The 21,407-nt window shown below is 46.2% G+C and overlaps 1 protein-coding gene across 5 annotated transcripts in view; it reads left to right on the forward strand.

Moving 5' to 3' along the window:
• The window catches only part of DNM3 (dynamin 3), a 172,849-nt gene extending 155,824 nt beyond the window's left edge, over nucleotides 1-17,025 (forward strand). For 2 of the 5 annotated variants that reach the window (XM_069022386.1, XM_069022381.1), the window contains one exon: nucleotides 16,851-17,025. In XM_069022386.1, coding sequence (XP_068878487.1) covers nucleotides 16,851-16,887 — 37 coding nt within the window. In that variant the 3' untranslated portion in view covers nucleotides 16,888-17,025. Of the gene's footprint in view, nucleotides 1-11,142; nucleotides 13,127-15,172 lie in introns of those variants that run through there. The other 3 variants (XM_069022385.1, XM_069022379.1, XM_069022380.1) reach the window with 2 other exon arrangements.
• The last annotated feature ends 4,382 nt before the right edge of the window (nucleotides 17,026-21,407 follow it).

Here is a 21,407-nt window from a genome sequence, read left to right on the forward strand (position 1 = left end):
TTGAGCCCTGGAATTTCAGCTACGCTTGGTCTGGTTTTAATAACAGCCTTTGCAGGATCATAGGAAATTGACTCAGAAAATAGGTCTGAGAAATTAAAAGGAGAAAAAAAGAGTTTTGAGGAAGAGTTCTTGTGGAAATTTGAGCTTTTTCCGTGACTTATTTTTGAACTGGGGCTCTGTGCTCTGACTGTTCCACCACCATTTTCTGCAGTGATTCCTTGAAGTGTTGGGATCTCTCTTATCTAGGGAAATAGTTTCGCTTCCTGAGAAGAAAGTAGTCTTTTTAAAGTTACTTTCCAGAGGAACTTTCTGTTGCAGCCCCTATCACTTTCACATGGAGCTGAAAATCCTGACGTGCTGAAGAAATACAAGATTCCCATTTTCTCCCGTTCTGCCTTAAGACAAAAAGATCATTTTCAGGGATAAGACTTGGACTGTCTTTGTCCAATGAGCAGATTAGCACACATTTGGTGTGGAAAATTTGGCACCTTATAATGAGATAAAACCCCTGTCTTTGAAAACACAACTTTTTTCTTCTATTTTATTAGCATTTAATCAAAGGAATTGTACAGAAATTGTGAGCTCTCGGCATTTTCTCACTGTTCCTCCCTTAATGTACAGGGAAAGGAAAAGAGTTAGGAGAGCAGGAAATAATTTTCTTCGCTGCTTCGCTCTGATTCTAAAGCTGGTTTGGGTTATGTGCTCTGAATATTTCTGTAAGGAAACAGAAACTATTTGCATGATACATGCCTCTTTTAATTAATCCCACTTGAGGTGGGTGGATCTCTCCCAGCACAGCCTGTGAGTAAAGGCCCCCGGCTTTAAGGGCTCGATGCCAAAGCATATATGATTTGTGAAATATTCCCCCTGCCAGAATCTGGATTATTCCCCCTCTCTCTTAAAAGGCTGCAGTAGTATTTTGAAAGAAAATGCAGCTGTGTGCTTGCTTTGGTAAGACAGCTTTAAGCAGGCACTAGAACCACTTCAGCTTACCATGATGTGAGTCTGCCTGCCTGTGTGGAAAGCCTGATGACCAATTTAAGTTCTACTGTAGATGCTTTGATTTATAGCTTTTAAATGTCCTGAATGGGAATCTCAGCTTTGCCACAAGGAAAACAATTGAATTGGAAATGTTTTTTCTCCTGGCAGCAGAGCCCATGGCGTTTGTGGGGGTGGGAGGGTGCTCCCCTTTTCTCCCTGTGTCCTGCTCTGCAGTGCTACTGTGGATTCATGAAGGCTTTCCCAACAAAGCACTGGAGATGGTTGCTCACTTTGTCACTGAAACAAATGTGACCCCCCAGGATGTGAAACCCTGGAGCACGTGTGTCACCTCCAGGCATGCTGGGGCTGGTCCCCAGGGGCTGGGGCTGGTCTTTACATGTGAGGCAAGTAGTGGGGAGAGAATTCATGTTGTGCTGCTCACATACTGTCCCTACAATTTACTTCAACTCACAGCCAGCCAGCCAGCAGGGAAGGGCTGTTAGCAGCCCTGCAGCTCCCCTTTGTTATGCCACCAAGGCTAATTCCAAGACCTGCTGTGTTGGTAGCTAATCTACACCGTAAGCCATCATTACATATTTCTGCCAAACTGGCACAAAAAGGTACTTTTACTTGACAGTAACTGCAGTTAGAAATTTTCAGACAAAGTCAGGAGCACTGCAGAAAGCATTACTGCCTGATGTCTCCCAGCCCACAGGCTCACACTCAACTCTTTGATTGCCAAATATCAACCATTCACTAAGTCTCCTGTAATGGATTTTTATGGACTAGAGTTCTTTGAAAAGATTTAATGAAATGTCTAACCCTGTGCATTGAACAGTAAGGGGATTCCATGCAAAAATTGCACATGATCCTCTGAATAAAATCTATCATAGTGCGTAGGCATATAAGGCCAGAAGAGTTATCCTGCCTGAGCCTGGGAATCTTCTTTCTCCTTAAAGTTTGACCTTGCAGCCTTAAAAGCTTACTACTGTATTTTTTAATGGAATATAAATTGTAATCAAATAGCCATTGCACCAAATTCTTCTGGCAGGATGAGTGAGTGCCCACCTTAGAGTGTTTGCATGCTGATTTGGATGATCTTAATCTGAACACCCACACAGGAGAGCACAGCTCTCTGCCCAGCATCCGTGTGTCCTCTTTGGAGGATCTTTGGCAAAAGTTACATTCAAAAAATATAGTCTACAATTAGGATTGTTTCATGCAAGCAAAGAGACAAAAGTGTTATATGGATGGATTTCAAAATCCTGCTGAACCTGAGGAGAAAAGAAAGCCCGAGAATAACTGAACTTAATTCTGTATCTCATGTCTGTGATCAAAAGAATATACAGCTACACGGGCAAAGCTAGAGCCCCTCACAGGGGTGAATGCTGCCCTTCTGTAGTCAGTATGTTTCCAACTTGGCCTATCCAAGGACCCCAAAATCACAAGACTTATGCGAGTATCAGTTATTCTTTCTGTGATTTCTGCCCAGCGGGAAGACAGCCCTGTGTAATTTGTTACCAGTCTAATGTACATTTCTTGTTTAAATGCACACCCAGTAATATGTTACTTCTGCTGCTGGCTGCTTTAAGCAGCAGCAGACTCCATTTATTTTCTCTTATCTCTTAGAAAGAAGCTCTGCATTTTCCCATCCTCCACTGGCTCCTTTTTCACTGTTTTCCCTTTTTTCTCAGCCTTTCCCTCTCTGTTCCTTTCTTGACCATCCTGTTTGCTTCCTCTTTCACCTCCTCCTTTCACTTGGTTTCCTCCCTGGTACATTTGTCTCCCCTCCCCGTGTATTCCTTCCTTTCCTTCTCACCATCTTGTCTTGGTTTCTTTCCAACTTATCCCTTCCCTTCCCTGCCACCTTTGTAAATCTGTCACCTTGCATTTCTGTCTTTTAAAATTTTTCAGACCATTTTCAAGCCATAGAAAGCAATATTTGGCAATCTTTCTTAACAGCAGCCTGGTGGCAGTGGCTGTGACACCCATCAGAAACAAGAGCTACACTGCTTGGGGCAGTCACACTGCCAGGTGCAAACCTGGGTTCATCTTGCAGCTTCAATCAAGGAACAGAATCACAGAATAGTTTGGTTTGAAAGGGACCTTTAAAGGTCATCTAGTCCAACGCCCCTGCAATGAATAGGGACAACAGAAGCACTGCAAGAAGGAGCATTTTGCATGAGGAGAAGTATTGGAGGGCTTGGCCAGAAAGCAGGTCACAGCAGGTTGTAAAAACATGTAAAATGTCACATTACAGCAAGTCTTGTGGTTTCATTGTAATTCTGCAATACTGATCTTATGAGAAATTTGGAATGGCATTTGCACAGAACTGATTCTTCAGCTGCCTGAACGGTAATGCCATGAGAGATACAGGAGGGTCTTCACTTCTGCTCCAGGAGCTTCAGTGATTGCTGCCCCTACAAGGTTGGCTTTCTTTTAGACTGGCAGTAGGATTTTGTTCCTGCCTTCCTTTATACACCTCTCCTCCAGCTGACTGTGCTGAAGATTGAGGAAAACAAAGTTCATGGGATGCCAGACATTACAGCCTACGTACCATGTCTGCTGCCACTGACTCTTAACTTCTCTCAGCATCTCTTTTCATCAGCCACAGGCAGACTGTCCATATCTTCAGTGGCCTAGGAATTTTCTGATGGACAGTACACTATGGCAGTTGAACAAAAGTATCTGAAGAATCACTTGTTCTTCATAGGGTTTAGGTTTGATCTTATTTCTTGCATCTCAGGTAGTTGTAATTATCTTGAATATTGTTCCTGAGCTACTTGCTCCTGCCTCATTCAACATAAAATTCTTTTTAAAATGAAATGGCATTCAATTGGGATTGTTCCAAGTCACTTTAAAAGTTCAGCAAAGAGGATCAGGCAGAGAAATGGATTTCATTACTCTTAGTGTAGTCTGGACCTATGTGATGGGAAAGGGTAAGTAAAAAAGATGCAAGAGGGAGGAAGACAGAAAAGCAAGGAACCTGAAAAGCATCAAAACAAGTGATTCTGGAATAAAGATGATGTTGCAAGTGCAGTCCTCAAAGATAGTAGAGTGTCAGCTGATGCACTGAATAAATTTCAGCAAAAATTTGGGTTTGGTTTGGGGTTTTTTTTCTTCCTTAGCATTTTCTCTCTCAAGATACTGTTAGCAGAAGGAAGTGGTTTTATTTTTAACATCTCTCTATTTGGAAAAAGAAAGTAGAATCAAACAACAGCAGTTGTTTGACAAAAATACAGGAACCCGAAGATGTGTTTTGTCCCAAGAAATGACTTAGTTTCATAATGGAGTAGTTTAATAACAGCTTCCACGAAGGCACTGCAGGATTAGAGCTACGGTGTTGAGCAGGGAATTTCTGCCTTGTCTAAAGAGTGGGCAAATAGCAGAGCATTTCTAGCCTGCCTTATGCTAGAAGAGAAAACATCTGAGAGTAAACAGAGAGAAAGAGTGATGATTTGAACTTCCTGCACCTGCAGGCATCTTGAAAGGCTGTCTTGAAACTCTCCTGTCCCCTGCGAGCTGTATTGGATCTGTAGTGAATGAGGGCGCTCCATTAACAACAGTGACACTGGTAATCCCATTAGTTGGCATCATGGACAAGAAGAGGTGCAACTCCAGCTGGAGGTGACAACCAGGACATTTGCTCCCCTTCTTGCACCAAGGTAAGTAAAGAGGAGAGAGGCAAATGGGCAGAGGAAGGTCAAAGCTGAGTAGGAAGAACAGAGAAGGCAGAAGTAGATGTGGTGTTCAAAAGTGGGATACATGATTCACATTGATGCCAAACAGTGCAGCTACACACAGAGCAATGCACAAGTCTTGAGCTACTGTGAAAAGATCAGATGTTCTTCATGCTGATTTTGTGTCATCTTCTGTGGACAGAACAGCATTCTGAATGTTATCGCTCAGCACTCCTAACTTTCTCTTCTTCACAGGTAGTTTTGACCCTCTGGACCATCCTGACCTAAGGTTTCTGAAAGGTCAGGACAGAGGACAGTCTTCCACAGATGTGTTGCACACTTGCTTACTTGACATGTTCCCTGCTGAAGGGCAAACAAGAACACACAGTTTTTTAAGAATAATAGTCTGTCTTGGTCGCTCTGTTGAATTAATTTTATGTTTATTCAAGCTGAGCTTTTCATATGACACATTAATTCCCTGAAATGACTAATTTGAAAATGCAGCGTTCACATAAACATACAATGTATTTGTATGTGTGTGTGACGGATGTTAATTTATGATGGTCATATAGAAAACGGAGCTTGAGTTGTAGATAATAAATTATTCTGCTGGAACATCATATTTTGGACTACTTTGCCTCTGAAAGGAGTATCTGTATTAAGTTAAATCACACACAGTGGAACTTCACTAGCCCTAGTGCTTTCAAACAGTGTAAGCCTTTGAATTAATGGAGATTTATATTGCTGCAGTGTAGTGGTGGCCAGTGGAAGGACACATTCTTCCCATTCACTCTTAATTTTTTGTTTCTTTCACTTAAATAGATATCTGATAAAACAGCATAATCTAATAACCTTAACTTGCTTACAGTGAACAAAAAAATTCTTCCACTGAGAGAGCGTTGTGCAGCTGGGTCATCTGCAGTTTTGGGGTTCAGCTGTAAGGATGGCCGAGGCAGTCCATGGCAGTACAGTCTCAGCATGCCCTCTGTGCATTTGTAGAGGCTGACATGAGTTCAGCTGGAAAACTGCTCAGAACTACCAGGCACCCTCAAAAGCTGTGCTCTGTGCCTGAGGGCTTCCCTTCTTGATTTGCCCGACGACAGTGATCCTGTGGGCAATGCTTACTACAGACACTTTGTGTTTAACAAAATGACATTTTCCAGTACAGAAACAAATCTGAGAAATTTTCACTCTCTCGGACCATTACACTGGGATAAGGGACCATCTCAGGCAGATATTCCCCAGCTATTTTTTTCCTTTCATCACCACTGAGTGCGGTTTCTCATTTCCCCCGCAATCATCATCTCCTCCTGATCCTTGTCCGTGATTCCTGCTTTACTCCTCCTAATGTCATCATCCTTTTTCTGTTTTTCCTGCTTTGTTATGACATGTGTCAGTAGGATCAAGTGCTTTTCCTCCCCTTGCCTTTCCCACTTCCACTCCAGATACTTGCTCCCAATTTGATGTTTGGGAGACTCTGCAGTAGCCATGCTGCATCTGCTATAGGACAGAAAGAGTTTAAGCACAGATTGAAGACTAATTAGGTCAACAAACCATGTCTTGCCCCTGTTTTGCAACCACGGTGGATCTGGTAGTTTCACTTCTGGTTTGGATTGTCCTCCAAATCTTGAGGCTTATGGTGGTCAAGAGATACCATATAAAAGTTAGGTTGATACAAGAACCAGAAAGAGTAGAGGGTGTAGGTCTCTCAGGATCTTACTGAAACAGAGAAAACCAGAGAAACAGTATAAAAATAAAATCAATCAAACATTATAACTATCCCAAGACCAAGCTAATTAGTCTCTCTAAATAATCACCCTAACAGGAAACCAGATTTATTCCTCACCTGCAGTAAGTCACTCTTTTATCCTCTTACTCTATGCCTCACATCCAGGTTTGTTCTGCCACCTAAAACAAATTTGCCTGCAGTCATTCTTAAAGCTGCTTAGAGATTTTAAGTATTTTCTTGTTAAATTCTACAAAGACGATGTCACATATCAGGGTGCTCCGAGAGGGCTGTGTTACAGGGAAACCAAGATGATGGAATAGGGAGAGAATAATGGACTTCTGTTCACAGCTTCAGATCTATAGGATATATTGTAAAATATAGCTCTGTACATGCCTTCCACAAGTGTTCTCTGGTGGTCACAAGCAAGCAAGAATGTCAAATATAAGTGGAAATGAAAGCCTTTTATTTAGAAGTCCTCTGGCTGTGCTGTGAGAAGCCATCTTCGAGCGGGGCCTCCCATGGTAATTACAGCCATGCTTTACTGAAAGCACATTTTGTGTACTCCGTGTGGGGAGCGATAGGACTTCTCAAAAGGCAAAGGCTCAAAGAACTCCCATATGTTTCTGATCGAATTTTTAGTCTAGACTTGCTTTATTTAGTTTCTTTTGCTCTGCATTTGCCTAGCTAAAGCTTTTAGTTCTTTTAAAACTGGAAACATGGGGGGTGCTGCTTAGGTTAAAAATAAATGTAAAAACTTTTCCTTTTTTTAAAAAAGTTTTTGCACGGGGGTAAGAGCTCCCCTCCATTCAAAACCCCACTGAGCTCTTCAAAGGAGGAGTCTCTGGAGCAACATCAGGGAGTTATTAAATACATACTTAGTCCACAATTTTCATTGGTAAATTCTTTATGTCTGCTTAATGTGTGCTAGTTAGAAGAACTGATTCTTTTTGCAGACTCGTTTACTCAACCCCGGGGGGACCTATGATCTCCTGCCCCTTTAGCACTAACTTTTACAAACAGTTTCCTTTTTTTTTTTTTTTTTAAAAAAAAAAGGCCGCAAAACAAATAACAACAACCCCCAAAAAACCCCAAGACAACAGACAGAGTTAAACGGGCCAGGCAGCGGGACACGGCCCCAAAACTCGAAAACCCAGCTGAAATGTTGGCGACAATGAGCAAAAGGATTTCCCGCAGCAGTGACATTTTTCTAAGGAGCTTTCTCTGCAGCAGGAGCCGCCTCTCGGGGCCGGGAGCAGCTCCGCACGGCGAGCGCTGCCCGGGCTGTGGGAGCCGCGCCGATAACGCGCAGAACCTCAGCCCGCGCCGTCTGCGCCGCTATCATCTGCTGGCCTCAGACTAAACATTTAATTGGGCTTAGTCACATATTTACTCACTGAGATGGCAGCTAGCGCGGAGCAGGGATGCGGGGGAGGTTGTTTTTCCCCGGTTTTCCCTCGCCCGGTCCCCGGGCAGGCTGGAGCTCCCCCTGCCGCTGTGCAGGCCGGGTTCCTCGGCGTTCGGAGGGGCTGGCAGCGCTCCCGTGGGTAACCTTTGCTCGGGGTGCGATGGCGCCGAAACCACGCTCGGCTTCCCTCAGAGCTGCGCTTTGTGGAACTGCCCTGGAGTTGGCTGCTGGCTTTGTTGTCTCAAGGTGGCCCAGGCTCCTGCACCTCTCCGTGGGCTCCCAGCCACCACTCCGGGCGTAAAGGAGCCAGGGAGGGGGCTTGGCCTCTCCTCCTGTCTTTGGGGTTGAGATTCTTGTTAAGGGGACTAAAAAGGCCTGAATCCTACGCCCAGTGTAGAAATGGTTACAGAATGACTTGTCACCCTGACAGGGAAATCTAGGACAGGCGACTTTAGGGTTTATTCTTTCCTTCACGTGGACTTGAGTTCCAGCTCGTGCCAGTTAATCCTTTGTGCCAGTGGCTAAGGAAGGTGAGGTCTCTCCCCCAAGCTGAACCCCCTGTGCTCTGCCCAGGGCCTTGGGAACACAGTCCCCCTTCCTTCATTGCTGGCACAGGGAGTTGCAGATAGCTCAGGAGACTGTCAGCGGCAGGGCTGGAGGGAATGGTGCTACTGCAGGTCTTTTCCCAGGTGCTGCCTTTCCCAAACATCTGCCACTCCTCTAGAGGGCACCTGTGCTCTACAGGCGGAGGTCCTGCTCCCCAGGTCGTGGTGTGGAGGGTTAAGGAGCTGGAAGTGCATGGGACCAGGCAGAACCCTTAAGGGGCTGGAGCTAAGGAGGGCTAAGCCCATTCCTCATGGACATTTCTGCCCATGCCCATTGGGAAGACACACACAAGTGTTTGTATCAGGCATCCCAGATACTGCTGGGAGTATCCACAGTTGGGACAGAGCATCGCTGAAGGGTCCCCTCGCTGAGCAGACCTGACCATTGGGCAGTGTCACAGGGAAGCTGTTGTGGCTCGGCAGCAGCTCCTCATCAGAGGGTCCCCTTGGGGGTATCGGCTTCTCCTTGAAGTGCTTGGTACTCTGGAGTGGGAAAGAGCTAATGGGAAATTTTTCTGTTCAGGTCTGCACTGGGCTTGAATGGAAATTCAAAATAGCGGTCAGTGTGCAATAATAGCTCTGGTTCGAGGAGGAAATGGTGCTCAGGCCTGATTTTGGTTCAGGTTTGGTGTGACTGATTATATCCAGGAAATCCTCCCACTGTGCTCTCCAGTTTCTGATCCTGCTGTGTTAAATAGCAATTTGGCTAAATTGCATTATTTGAATCCAGTGGGCTGCATTTAACCTGGTATTAAAATGCATGTTTGGGCTAGTATCTTTTAAATTTGATATGAACGCAGCTGTATGCATTTTCCCTTGTTTGCAAATTGTATACATATGATACGATGTTTTCAGTAAGCGCTAAACAATGCAATGTGAGGCATTTCAACAAAGGAATAATTTAATGCAACCCAGCAGAAATGCACAGCCTTAGAAGTGGTTCTTTATGAAACTACAAATTTTGGAAATGGGTCCAAAAGACCTACACTGGAGCAACACAAGAAACAATAGTTAACACAGTAACATTTTTCCTGTAAGAAAAATACACCATGAAGAAATTATATTTTGCCTATTTTTTTTAGCTTGTTGATTTACTTGAATGCTTTAGTTGGCATATTTTGTATTTGTTGCATGGTAGGGATTAAAATTCTCATTTCTTCACCAAAAGAGAGTATTGTCGCACAAGATGCACTTTGAGACAAACGAGATTTTTTTTTGTCAAGTGTAAATTTGTCTCACATATTTTGTTCCAGTTCAAAGAAAATTAACGTATTGTTACATTATTTTCATCTTCAGTTTAGCTTTAGCAGAATGAGACGCATTTCCTTTGTAAGCCTCTTCAGAGCCAGAACTGTCCCTATTTGCACAGGTGGGGGACAGGTTAGGAAGGGCTGCACAGTTTGTTTGGACCATTAATGAGCTCTGCTGGAGCTGATGGGAATCAAAGAACCTCAGCTCCCACCTTGCTTAGAGCCTGGGTTCAGCCATGAGCTCTCCTGGTAATCTGGGCTGGGTTAAGAAATAGAGAGCTGGTACTTCCCACTGAAGAAAGTGGGGAGTGAAAACACTGTGTAAGACATGGATTGGGATAACTGCAGCAACAGAACACTGCTGGAGAGTGCTGCACAGCTGGCTAAGGGAGCAGGCCAGCTTGGAGGAACAGTCTCTCAGGGCTGTTTATACAACACACAGCAGTGCCAGGCAGGACTGTGTGAGCTGGTGCAGGCATTGGAGGCCAGTTGTCAGCTCAGAATCTGCATGGGCCTTGCTTGGCAGTGGGATGTTTTATCCCAGGTGGAAAGCAGCATCAACAAAATATTCTCTGTAACTAAGCTGATGGAATTACCTCCACACAGCACTGATGTGGACCTTAGCTGCACACAAAAAGGTAAAGTGTTACACAGCTACCAGAGGGACTCTGTCTACAAATTCAGCAGAGTTGGTGTGTCATCCTTGGATGAAGCGGGGGGAGGGGGGGGGCGGGGGGGTAGGTGCCAGCCTGGACTGTGGGTGGAATGTGCTTGGAGATCACACTACTGCTAACTCTTGCACTGGGGTCTCTTATCAGAGGATGACACAGTCCAAATTAAAATGCAGTACACAGGAAAATTGAATGAAGGCACCTAAGTCTTCCCAAAAAATCTGTGACTCTGTAACACTTCCTGAAGTTAACAGAAAAATGCTTTAGTAAATTAATGAATCCAGAAGCTCTAGCCATGACTGGGATTTTCATAATGGGGCATTGATATAAAGTCTCAAAATGTGCCTCAAATTCAGGCACATTGATAGGGCTACAGTTTGCCCAGGTATGCAAGAAGCTGCAGGTTTTCCTGCTTCTGCAAAACAGACCTGAAGTTGTTGCAGGCTGTTTTACCAAGTCCTGTCGCCTGCTCTGAAATGTGCCTGTAAATCTGCTGTGTGGCTGTCCAGGCTGGGACTGACCCCTAAAAATGGAGAATAACAGTCGTCCCCGATGGTTTGCGTGACTCAAGAGGGTAACTGTGTGTGGAGAACCCCCAGGCTGTGGACAGCCATGGGTGAGAGCGGTAAGGCGTGGTAGGCACGTGGCAAACCCATTGCCTCCTTCCTTACTGTGGATGCTTAAGAGATGTCTTGCTTCAGTGTACGTGGAAACAGGATTGGTGTGTGTATGAGTATGTGCATGTCCATGTAACAACAGCCAGAGGGGCCAGGTTTGTGCTCAGTGTTTGTGCTTACTGTTTCTTCTCTCTCTCTCTCCAGTCGAAGACCGCCCCCTTCACCTACTCGGCCCACTGTAATCCGTCCGTTAGATTCATCCCTGTTAGACTAAACGGAGTTTCTGGCATGTCATTCATTGTTAACCAAATATGTGGAAACAAATTGCTTGGTAACTGTCACAATAACCAATGTATAGTCGCATGTATGGACATCTATAGGCAAGTAACCAATTTTACTGATATACTCTGTCCATTCTGCATTGTTTATGAGGTCTTAAATGTCTGGGGAAGGTCTGTGCTGCCTTGACTTTTCCTTTTGCAATAATTGATGTTAGCTAACGTACTGACACATATCTCCACCCAGGCAACTGTGCTCACAGTCCTCTACAGCAAAAAGAGGGCTTGACTTTGTGTGTGTTTGTGCATGTGTTGATTTGATCTGCTGCTTTTTTTTCCTCTTACCTGAATGGAATCTTGCTTTTATTTTATTTATACCCTCCAGGTTTTCTATTTTCCCTTGTAATGGCTAAACTGGGCAAAGAAAAGCCATGTGGTTTCTTACCAAGCTCTTCTGAAGGCCCCACACTTCCAGGTCTCTTTTGCAAGGGGCTTGCTTCTCCTATAAATTCTCCTTATCCAAAGTTTAGTTTTAAGGAATGTTAAACGAGCAGGGTGTGTGTGGAACAAGGCATGTTTTGCTTTATTTGCACCCTGACAGCTGACATGCCAGTTGGGTTGGGTTGGTGAGGAGCAGGCTGGGGTGCCCCAGATCGCAGGGCATGGTGTGGAGCCTTCTCACCCTGCAGCCAGGATGGGAGAGGGTGGTTTGAAGGGCTGGTGTGTGACAGAGCAGCGTGTGCCAGTTCCCTTTGTCCTCTGCCAGTGCTTGCTCACACTCCTGCTCCTACTGCACTCCTGGGAAGCCCTGGAGGGGGGTGAGTGCATGGAAATGTGCTGTGTGGCAGGATCCAGGGAACTGAGCACTGCTTTTGGTCCTTTTGTGACACAGAAGGACATAGAGATACAGATACATGGAAAGCTGAGCATGGGCTCCCACTCCTCTGCCCACCATGTGAGCCAGTTCACAGAGCTCCAGCCTGGACTGGCAGCTGAGCTTCCCAAGGGTCTGGTTTGGATGTGAGGTATTTGTGATATTTTCACATGCCAGTTGATGAAGTTCCCCTGTGCCCACTATGTAAAGATTTTCTCTTTGCATTACATGCACACCTTGGTTTACTGTTGCTTCTATCCAGCTAGGTTCCGGGAAGTGCTCAGCTGTGCATCCTGGATTATTTTAGCAGCTGCTCACTTGCAGAGGTCCTCTCTGCCTCTTGTTTTGCACATTATAAATTAATGCATTATAAAAACCTTTTGTCTTAACTGCATTACTTCACTTTAAACACTTAGGGTCAGTGTCACCCTTAAAGCTTAGAACTTACTGAGTTAACAGAATGAAACTAGAGAGGAATTTGGCCTTGTTCCTTCAGAAAATATGAATTGCTGCTATTACAATTATGGTTACAGATCCCTAGGAAAGCAATTGGTGGTTTCAAAGGCCCCCAGTATAATCAGTCTAATAAATGTATTTATTGAGACTGCTTGTAGGGCTCCAGTATGCTGTAGCCCCATGGTTAGGAAGAATCCAATCAAAGAGCCACTACAAATGGGGATTTAGCCTATTAAGTATTCCCAGGCTGCTGATTAGCTGTGCTCACCAGTGCAGCAAATCATGTTTCAGCTTGCAGAAGAAAGACGAGCTTGGGAAAGCATCATGATTTGTATGTTAGCTTAACTTTAATTTCCTGTCAACCTCATACTTGTGACACATGCCTGGGGAGTCTAGAGGTCACATGTGATGCACAGTGAAGATGGAGTTTGTCAGAACACTGGCATCTTGTTGATCTCAGCAGACTGCTTAAGTGGCTGGGGTTTGTTTGGGGAACAGGCCCACATCTGCAACGCCAACTGCACAGAATCAGCTTTCAGGGGAAAAAAAGGTTGCAAACACAACTACGGTCATACCCCCCCCCCCCATATTTTGATGATTCATCTTGTCTTCTACACAGCTTTCCCCTGCTTAGTGCTCTCTGCTGTAACCTGCAAAGTATCTGTTGGATATAATTTTTGTAAATAGCCATAGTAGCCCATGGCCATCACACCTGTCTATAGTTTATCAGAACTGTTACTGACTGGCAGCTGCCTGCTGATTGAAAGCCAGGTTTAATGCCTCAGCCACAGAAATCACTTTAACCCCAAATTCCAAAATTCACTTGGTGATAGAAGACCAGGTTGGATGGGTCTTTCAGCATCCTGGTCTAGTGGAAGGTGTCCCTGCTCATGGCAGGGGGCTTGGAACAAGATGAGCTCCAAGGTACCTTCCAACCCAATCCATTCTATGATATTGCAAGGCCACAGTCTGGGTTTATCCCACCATACCCAAAGCCTCAGCTCAGTTGTCCTTTGTTCTGTGGGAAGAGCGTCACCTCCTGGAGGTGATTCAGACCAGTGTGGCTGCATGGGACACGAGGGTAATGCTGGTAAGTTAGGAGCCTTAATCAGATGACATAGATCCTGGCCTAAAAACATGCTTTTAAATCCTCTCTGCTTGAGACTCCCTCATTTACTTTGATGACTGTTTCTGCCAAGCATAAGGAAGTAGGTGGCACAATTCAGCACTGTCCTTAACTCTGCCCCCAAGAAACTATTTCTCAGCAGTAATCCTGAATTGTAAATAAAGCTCTCAAGGGTGGATTTACCCAAAAGAGGAGGAGGAGGCGGCAGCAAGGCGGCAGCACCATCTGGTTCTGTGCTTGATGCTGACGGTGCAGGACACAGCTGCACAGCCCTCCTTCCTCTGCATCCTCATTCAGATCTCATCTAAATCTGACCCTGTGCCCTAAATGCAACGCTTTTAGGTGTGCAGGTTAATAAATAACAGTGAGCACGAATCCAGGGTTTGATGATTTCACCTCTTCTTGCGTATACACTTGTCAGAATAAACCACATAGAACTGTTTCTAGGAAAAACATTTAATTGCTTCCCAAGAAATTGCCACATCCAATTGAGTAAGTACTGTCCTCCAACCTTGGCCCACTTCCTTCTGCTGTACAGTGCCCGGAATGGGTTTGTTTGTCCTGCTCACTTCTGGTGCTGGCAAGTCCCGTTAATCCTGTCCCTTGTTCTCGGAGGAGCAGCCTTGGCAGCAAAAATCACTCCATGCCCGAAGGCAGGACAAGCACCCTGTGGGTCTGCTAAGAGGGACTGACAACCTCTGCAGACACGCTTGCGTGGGATGGGCCAAGCCTGACCTCCATATCTGAGAAGTGCAGGTTGCTCTGCCTTTCTCTGATTCCCTCTGGCACAGCTCAGATAGCCAGGGCGTAGTGGAGCAATAATGAAGCAACACCAGTGTTTGTGATCTTATGCAAGGTACATAAAAATCTGGGTGATGTAGTTGCTAAGTTTCAGGAGGGTGCTTATCTAATACTGCATTTAGGCTGGGCCTGGGTCTCTGCCTAGAGAACATGTTCCACCTCACCCCGCCATGGCTGACCATCAGCTGAAGAGCTTGCGTATGCTGTGAATAGCTCTCGGCCTTGGATCTCAAGGGATCTTGTGCTAGGCTTAAAAAGATTGTATGTTTAACAGAAAGGATTATGTACATAGTTAATGTGTGTTTATTTTATTGCTGATCTTGTTGCACTTTCTAAGTAAGCCTCCTAAAAGTAGATTACTTATTATATTAAAGAAGATACATTATAGGTTATGGCATTTCATGTTAAAGTATAACATAGAAAATGTTATCCTCTCTGTTCCAGACAGCTACACTAACCATGATGTGTACAGCATATTGAGATTCCTGGCTAGTTCTGTCCTTCTGTCTTAAAATAGCCCAAACCTCCTGAATTGAAAGCAGACCTACTCTGTCCCTGTGCCACCGGGGAGCCTCTCGGTGCACTTCTGTCACAGCTCCTGCCGCTGTGGCACTGCCCCTCCTCCCAGGCTCTTGCAGAACAGCTCCCTTATGTAAATGAATGTTACTCTGCCTGTCTTTCCTCTTGCTTTGTCTGCAGGCGAGCTGATGCTGATGGCTCCTCCCGTCCAGACAGTCCTCCACTCTTGCTTGATCTATGATTTGTCCCGTCTTGCCGGCCGTTTGCTTTACTGCTGTCTCTTTACTTTTCCAGGATGGGTAAACGATGACTTCTTTTTTGTAAGAAGCAAACGCTTAATTTCTTTCTGATTTTTTTTGCTCTGTGTGTTAATGCCCTACTTCGTGTGAGCCAAAACATCTGCCTTTGGTTTCATAATCTGTAAATGGTTCCTGGTTGACCTTTGAGCACAGTGAGTGGATTCCCGAAACTGTGGTCATTACTGAGCATCACATACACCTGCTGTAAAAATGTTATGCTGCATTTCTGAACCTGAAATAAACTATAATTCTTGATGGGCTTTTATTATTACTTTCTGGATGTGTATGAGTGGTGTATTCTGTCTCTTGCACCATCATCTCAGCATTCCACATTGCCTCGGTGGGGACTGCAGGGAGGATTTATTGGAGGTGCTGTTGCATTGAGATCACTGGAGATGTCAGTATAGGGGAGATGTAACCTGTTGGGAAGCATTCAGCCTGTTCCCCTGCAAGGGCCTTGGAGATATTTTCCTGGGAAATGGATGAACGTTTTACAAGCAGTACCTGGGATTCTCTTCATTGCTGAGGAAAGCATGTTTTGGGGAGTTTCAGAGACTTGAGTCCTCCAGAGCAGGAGCTGGAGTTAAAATGTGCCTGAAAGGGATTTCCCCCAAAGCGGTTGTGTACAAATGCGCAGATGTCTTGATTACTCAGTTCCTCCTTCAGATCAGGATGAGCCAAGTAGCTGCAATCCGTGTTTGGAGATGGTCTGTACGGCACAAGGAGCACAACAGCTTCCTGTGGGAACACCACAGTTGCTAAGTGGGTCCTTAGGTTTTGGGAAAGGAGGGAGCAAAAGGTGAGCACAGCAGGAACATCCCCGTTGTATTCTGTAACATTTGGAGATTTCGTTAATAGTCATTAATGGCTGTGGCTGAGGCAGTGTGTGCACTCCCCCCTCAGGGAACAGCAGTGTCCCACATGTCCCCTCTGGCTAGAGCTAGTACCCCAGATGAGCCTGGTTCTAGGCATGTTTGTCAGGTAGAGCTGAGTGCTCTGTGCTGGGTACCAGGAGGAGCAGCTGCTCCTCTGCACTGGGCCCTCACTGCCACGGGGCTCTCCAGCTATGTTTTTAACCCTTCCCAGAAATGTCCCCTCCAGACACCCCAATCCACCCCACAGGTCCTCTTGTTTGATCATTCCTCAATTCATCAGAATCTCACAAAAGATCCACTCCAAGAACAGTGTTTGAAGCAGATAGTGGTGAGAATTTTAAGGCTGCCTGGGGAAAAGCTCTTCCAGAGAGTATAATTTGCTGCAAGAAAATTAGAAAGCCTGTGACCAGCGACCTGGACACCTGGGATGGGATTGTTCTGGTTCTCTGGCACTGGCAAGTCAGAAGGGAGGCGGTGAGGATGAAAGCCAGGCTCTGCTGAGAGCCAGCTGATTCTAATCTTGCTCTTGCTCTTTTCCTTAATATGCATGTTCTGTGCCTTTTTCTCTTAACCCATTTTATTAAGATAATTTTGTATATGAGTCATTTTATTGTATCTTGGCCTTTTGTTTTAAATCTCCCCCTCTCCCTTTGATTTTTGGGTTATTTTTTGTTTTTTTCCTAGGCGACCTCCACCAGCTGTTCCAGGAAGATCATCCTAACACACACATTTCTTTTGTGTTACATGCAGTGTCTTTTTTTTTTTTATCCAAAATGACCTTTAATATGCACTAGCCTATTTGTAAATGAAAGATTTTATTTTTAGATTTCAATGATAAGCCTGGAGGTAAAGAAAATAAAATTCTGACTACAAAAAGAGCGTGTCCTGTGTTTCTATTGAAGGGTCTACTCACTCCTCAAATGAAGATATTCTTACCTCTGTGGAGGCTCCCACCCTCCAAGGTTGTGGTGTAAGGGATAGGATGGTTGTGGTGTAATTCTGCTGGGATTCCATTACTGCTTCTGAATTCATTAACCACCAGGATTGCTTGATATAAATGGCTTTGGCTTAGCATTAGCAGGAAGAACAGCCAGCAGAGTTCCAAAACATGTCCAGTGCACCAGCAGCAGCACCTAGCTGAGCGGAAACTCGAAGGAGAAGATTGCAGCAGTCTCTTGAAACTCTCTAGACTGATTAATCTGCACAATTATAAATAAATTGCAGCTGCTCTGACCATTTTCTTCAAGATAAACCTCTGAATTCCTTGCGAGCCAACCTCATTGGAGCATCTGAGCTCAAACAGCTGTAAGTAGCTACCTCTGGGATTCCAAATGTGTCCGTCCCTATGGGAAAGATAAAATCTGGAATTTAGATGATGTGCTTGTTCTGTGTGGCAGTGAAGGCTATGAAGAGTCAGTCTGAAAAAGGGGGAAACTGATGGGTTTAACTGACTGTTTTTCCTCACAGGAAAGCAAAGGGGGTATCTCACAAACCATGCAGGTAAGTCAGGAGGCACCACTTGGCGCTGGACTCAAGCCTGGTGTTTCAGGGGCCCAAACAAGATGTTTCTGGGTAGTAGGGAGGTGATGGTAAGAGGGAGCTGCAGCCGTGCTCACGCTCGGGATGGGGGCAGGGGAGGAGAGGAGATCGCTTTTGTGTGTGGAGAAGGGGCCTGACGACACCCAGCCTGTGCTTGTTTTCAAGCCCGGTCTGATGCATCTTTGCTGAATTTGGGCAATTCCTCTTGTTGCAGCTGATTCAGTTCCTGCTGACCTCTCAAATATTCAGGGAGCTGCTGAACCACCTGCATGAGCTGGTAAATATCAGACACCAAGTTTGCTCAAAATACAAGAGGATACAAACCCAGAGAGCTGTAAGAGAGATTTTTCTTTCTTCTCACTTTGTCTTTTCCTGGAGTAGAAGAGAGAAAACAGCAACTGTGTAGCAAAAAGTGGGGAAACAACCCAAAGCCTGCTATACCTTTGAACTGTGTGTGCTAAATTAGGAATTGCTGGAACTGGGCAAGGTGCTTCCCAGCACCCTGAGATAGGGAGAAATGGAGACCTACAATTCCAGGAAAACAACTGTCCCAAGAATGGAGTAGCTGAGGCTTGGCTGTAGCTTTCACCTGTGGAACCCATTGCCATCAGGTGCTGAGGCAGAAACACCACAGCAGAGTTCAGCAATTGTGCACTTTCAGGATGACTACAGAAGCTGCTACGTGTTTGTACCTGGTGAGCACTTGAGGAGGCTCTGCCTATGCCTCAGGTACAAGGGAAGGGGGACAGGCTGAATTTTACAAGCTGCTTCTTCTGCAGGTTGTTCAAAAATCTGTTCTGCGCTGGGGGAAGCTCTCCCTGCAATCCCTCTGTGGTACAGCTTGGCACCAACAAAGATAAAAGGTGGATGATATTTTAGCTCAGTGGCTTGGCCCACAGCACCCAGGAGCTGTTGCTGAGCTCCCAGCTGCCTGCTGGCCTCCATGCATTAGGCTGGAAGGCACAAACTAGTTTCTTGGGGAATTTTATGGTGGTAAATCCTCCACACAAACCTTTTCCTTCTTATGAAATATTTGGTAAAAAATGTTGTTGAAAATAGGACTCCAAATTTCACGGGTTTACGGTAGCCATTTCTAAAATCTCTTAAGTAGAAAGGCACAGGAGCTGGTGTGCTGGGAAGCCCTGGCACGTTCTGTAGCATCAGTTCACAGAGTGACTTTTGGAAGAAGCTGTTTAACCTCATCTGTGCTGTTCCCAGCCTGCCCTGGTGTTCACTCTGTGGCCAGATAGAGAAGGACCACAGTGCTTTACCAGTAACATTGTGTCCAAGACTGCTCTTTAGTGGATGGGTTAGGACCAAAATCCTATTTTGGTTTCCTGATCAAAGACTCAAGCTTTGTTCTTTGCAGGCTTCCCAGATCCAGTTTCCCACATGGGAAGGGCCATGGCCCCAACAGCATGGTGTGGGTGGCTGACACTGGCCTTTCCCTGCAGCAGAGGCAGGAGATGGAGATTCCAGCCGGCACGTGTCAGCAGCTCCCCCAGGAGCAAGGCTTATCCCCAGCCACTCTACAACTACTCACATTTGGCCAGCTTCAAATCAAAAGAAAATGTCCCATTGAAGGACTGATCTCAGTGGACTGAACCTTAAGGGAAAGAAATATACTATGCAAAAGAACATTTAATCCTTAGGGTTGGTTGATGAAGTGTTTGTTGCATCATCAGCCAAGGACCCATTTCTTGGGTCTCCGTGTGGGTTTCTTCAGGTAGCAAATGTCCAAAGGGCATCCAGCTTTACTGGATAGGTGTTGAGTTATGGCAAAATCCTGTTCTGTAGAGGATATGCTGACCTCAGGCATGCAGACATACTAATAATGGCCATTTATACAGTAGCTTAAATAGCAACAGCATTGCAGAGCACGTGTCCTCAGGAGAAGGTCAGGGAAATCCTAGGGAAACCCTGCCTGCCCTTTGTGTCTCCTCCTCTCCTCTCCCTGGCTCCTTTTGGCATTCTTCCTTCTTCCAAGGTCCCTTTGTGCATCCAGGCGCTGGACTTCTGTTTTCTTGTCCCAGGTTAGGATGGGCAGGGTATCTTTGTGGGCAAGTGAGAGGAGGGCTAAGCCTTTCCCCAGGGGCTCTCTGGGCAAGGACTGAGGTTGTTCTAATCTAATCCTAGAATTCTGACTGCGATTCTAAGGAAATGAAGGGAAGGAGCTGGGCAGAGCAGAGAGGTCTGGGGCTGTGGGCAGGGCTGAGGCTGCCTGCAGCAGGATGGAACACAGTCTGCATCCACCTGGAGCTGGGTGGATGGAGCCTGCTGCCATCAGTCAAAGTCCCTGGATCTGCACAGGTGACCACAGGTGATCTGCACAGGTCCCTGCTCCAGCTGAGGGGACAGTGGCAGCCTGTGCCCATCTCCACCACCTGAAATGTTTGAGTGGTCAATGCTTGCAGTTTTCCTAACCCAGAGTTGGTTTTGACAGTGTGAATTTGGGAAAAATATTTTTGGGGGAAATATTTCTCTGTGGAGGAGTGAGTGCAACAGAAACTCTGCTTTCTTGTAGCCTCTGCTGTGATAGACAGGGGCCAAGCAGATGAGATTTAATTTATTTTTGATTTACATTCCACCCTTGTCCCTGTACCAGTGGGCTCTGTGAATCTGCTTGGGATGGCAGTGTTACACTGGCATTAGCTCAGTGTCAGATGGGACATTCTGGTTACTGAGCCGCTTTCTGGGAAACCTCCCTGTGAAAAAACAGTCTCCTTTCTGCAGAGCTAAAAAATGTCATCTTGACTGAGCATCTGGCTACTCTGTGCTCCCTGCGAGACCTGAGCACGGGCTCCAAACTCCTGCAAGTTTTAATTAAAAGCAAAATGAGTAGTCGTTACCAGGACGACAGCAGCAACATTTAACACTTGGCAAGAGCAGTAACTAAGCACTGGAGGTGTTGGGGACTCCGCCGGGGGTTGATCATTTCCGAGAAAGCCCAAGGAGCACGTGAAAAGCGCCTGCTTGCTGGGGTGGGGAAAATCGAGCAGAAAGCTGCACTCCTGCAGCTTTTCCAGAAGAGAAAAGTTTCATAAACACCCGAGTGATGCCAAGTGCAGCCCTGTGAGATGGGGCTGGGGCAGGTGTGGGCATCCCTTCCCTCTTGTGGTGCCGGCTCTGGAGGGCGTTGCTCCCCGGGCTGGCCGGAGCGGGGCTGGGGTTGCCGAGGGATGGGAACAGGGAAAGGGAAAGCGCCGGGGAGGCCCTACAGGCACCGGGACTGGCTGTCCTGGCCAGGCCTCCAGCGGGACTTGTTTGCCGGGAGCGCCCTCTGTTGTGGTGTGAGCGGCGCCGGACAGACGGACACCGGACAGACCGTGTCGGATGGCACCTCCATGGGCCCTGCCGCTGGCCCCGCAGCCTGGCATCTCCCCAGCAGGTGGGAGTGCACCCGTGGGGGACTGTGCTGCGCTCCATACCTCTGGCTCGGGGTCTGGCCCTGCAGCAAGGCCAGATCTGCCTCTGGAAAGAAGTTAGAGACGAGAGGAAGGCGTGATGCCCTCTCATGTCATGTCCTAAAGGATTTAGGGTGATGTGTTGTCTGGCAGTGGTGTGAGGCTATTCTGGCACCAAAAACTGCAGGGGTGTAGGTGAGCAGGGCTCTGCCCCCGGCCCAGGCGCCCTCGTGGTTCGGCCCTGCAGGTCCATCAGTACCCACGCGCTGCCCCTCCCCGGGAAGTGCTGGCAGTCCCC

Source organism: Aphelocoma coerulescens, chromosome 8, assembly GCF_041296385.1.
Source record: "Aphelocoma coerulescens isolate FSJ_1873_10779 chromosome 8, UR_Acoe_1.0, whole genome shotgun sequence".
NCBI classification, from domain to species: Eukaryota; Metazoa; Chordata; class Aves; order Passeriformes; family Corvidae; genus Aphelocoma; species Aphelocoma coerulescens.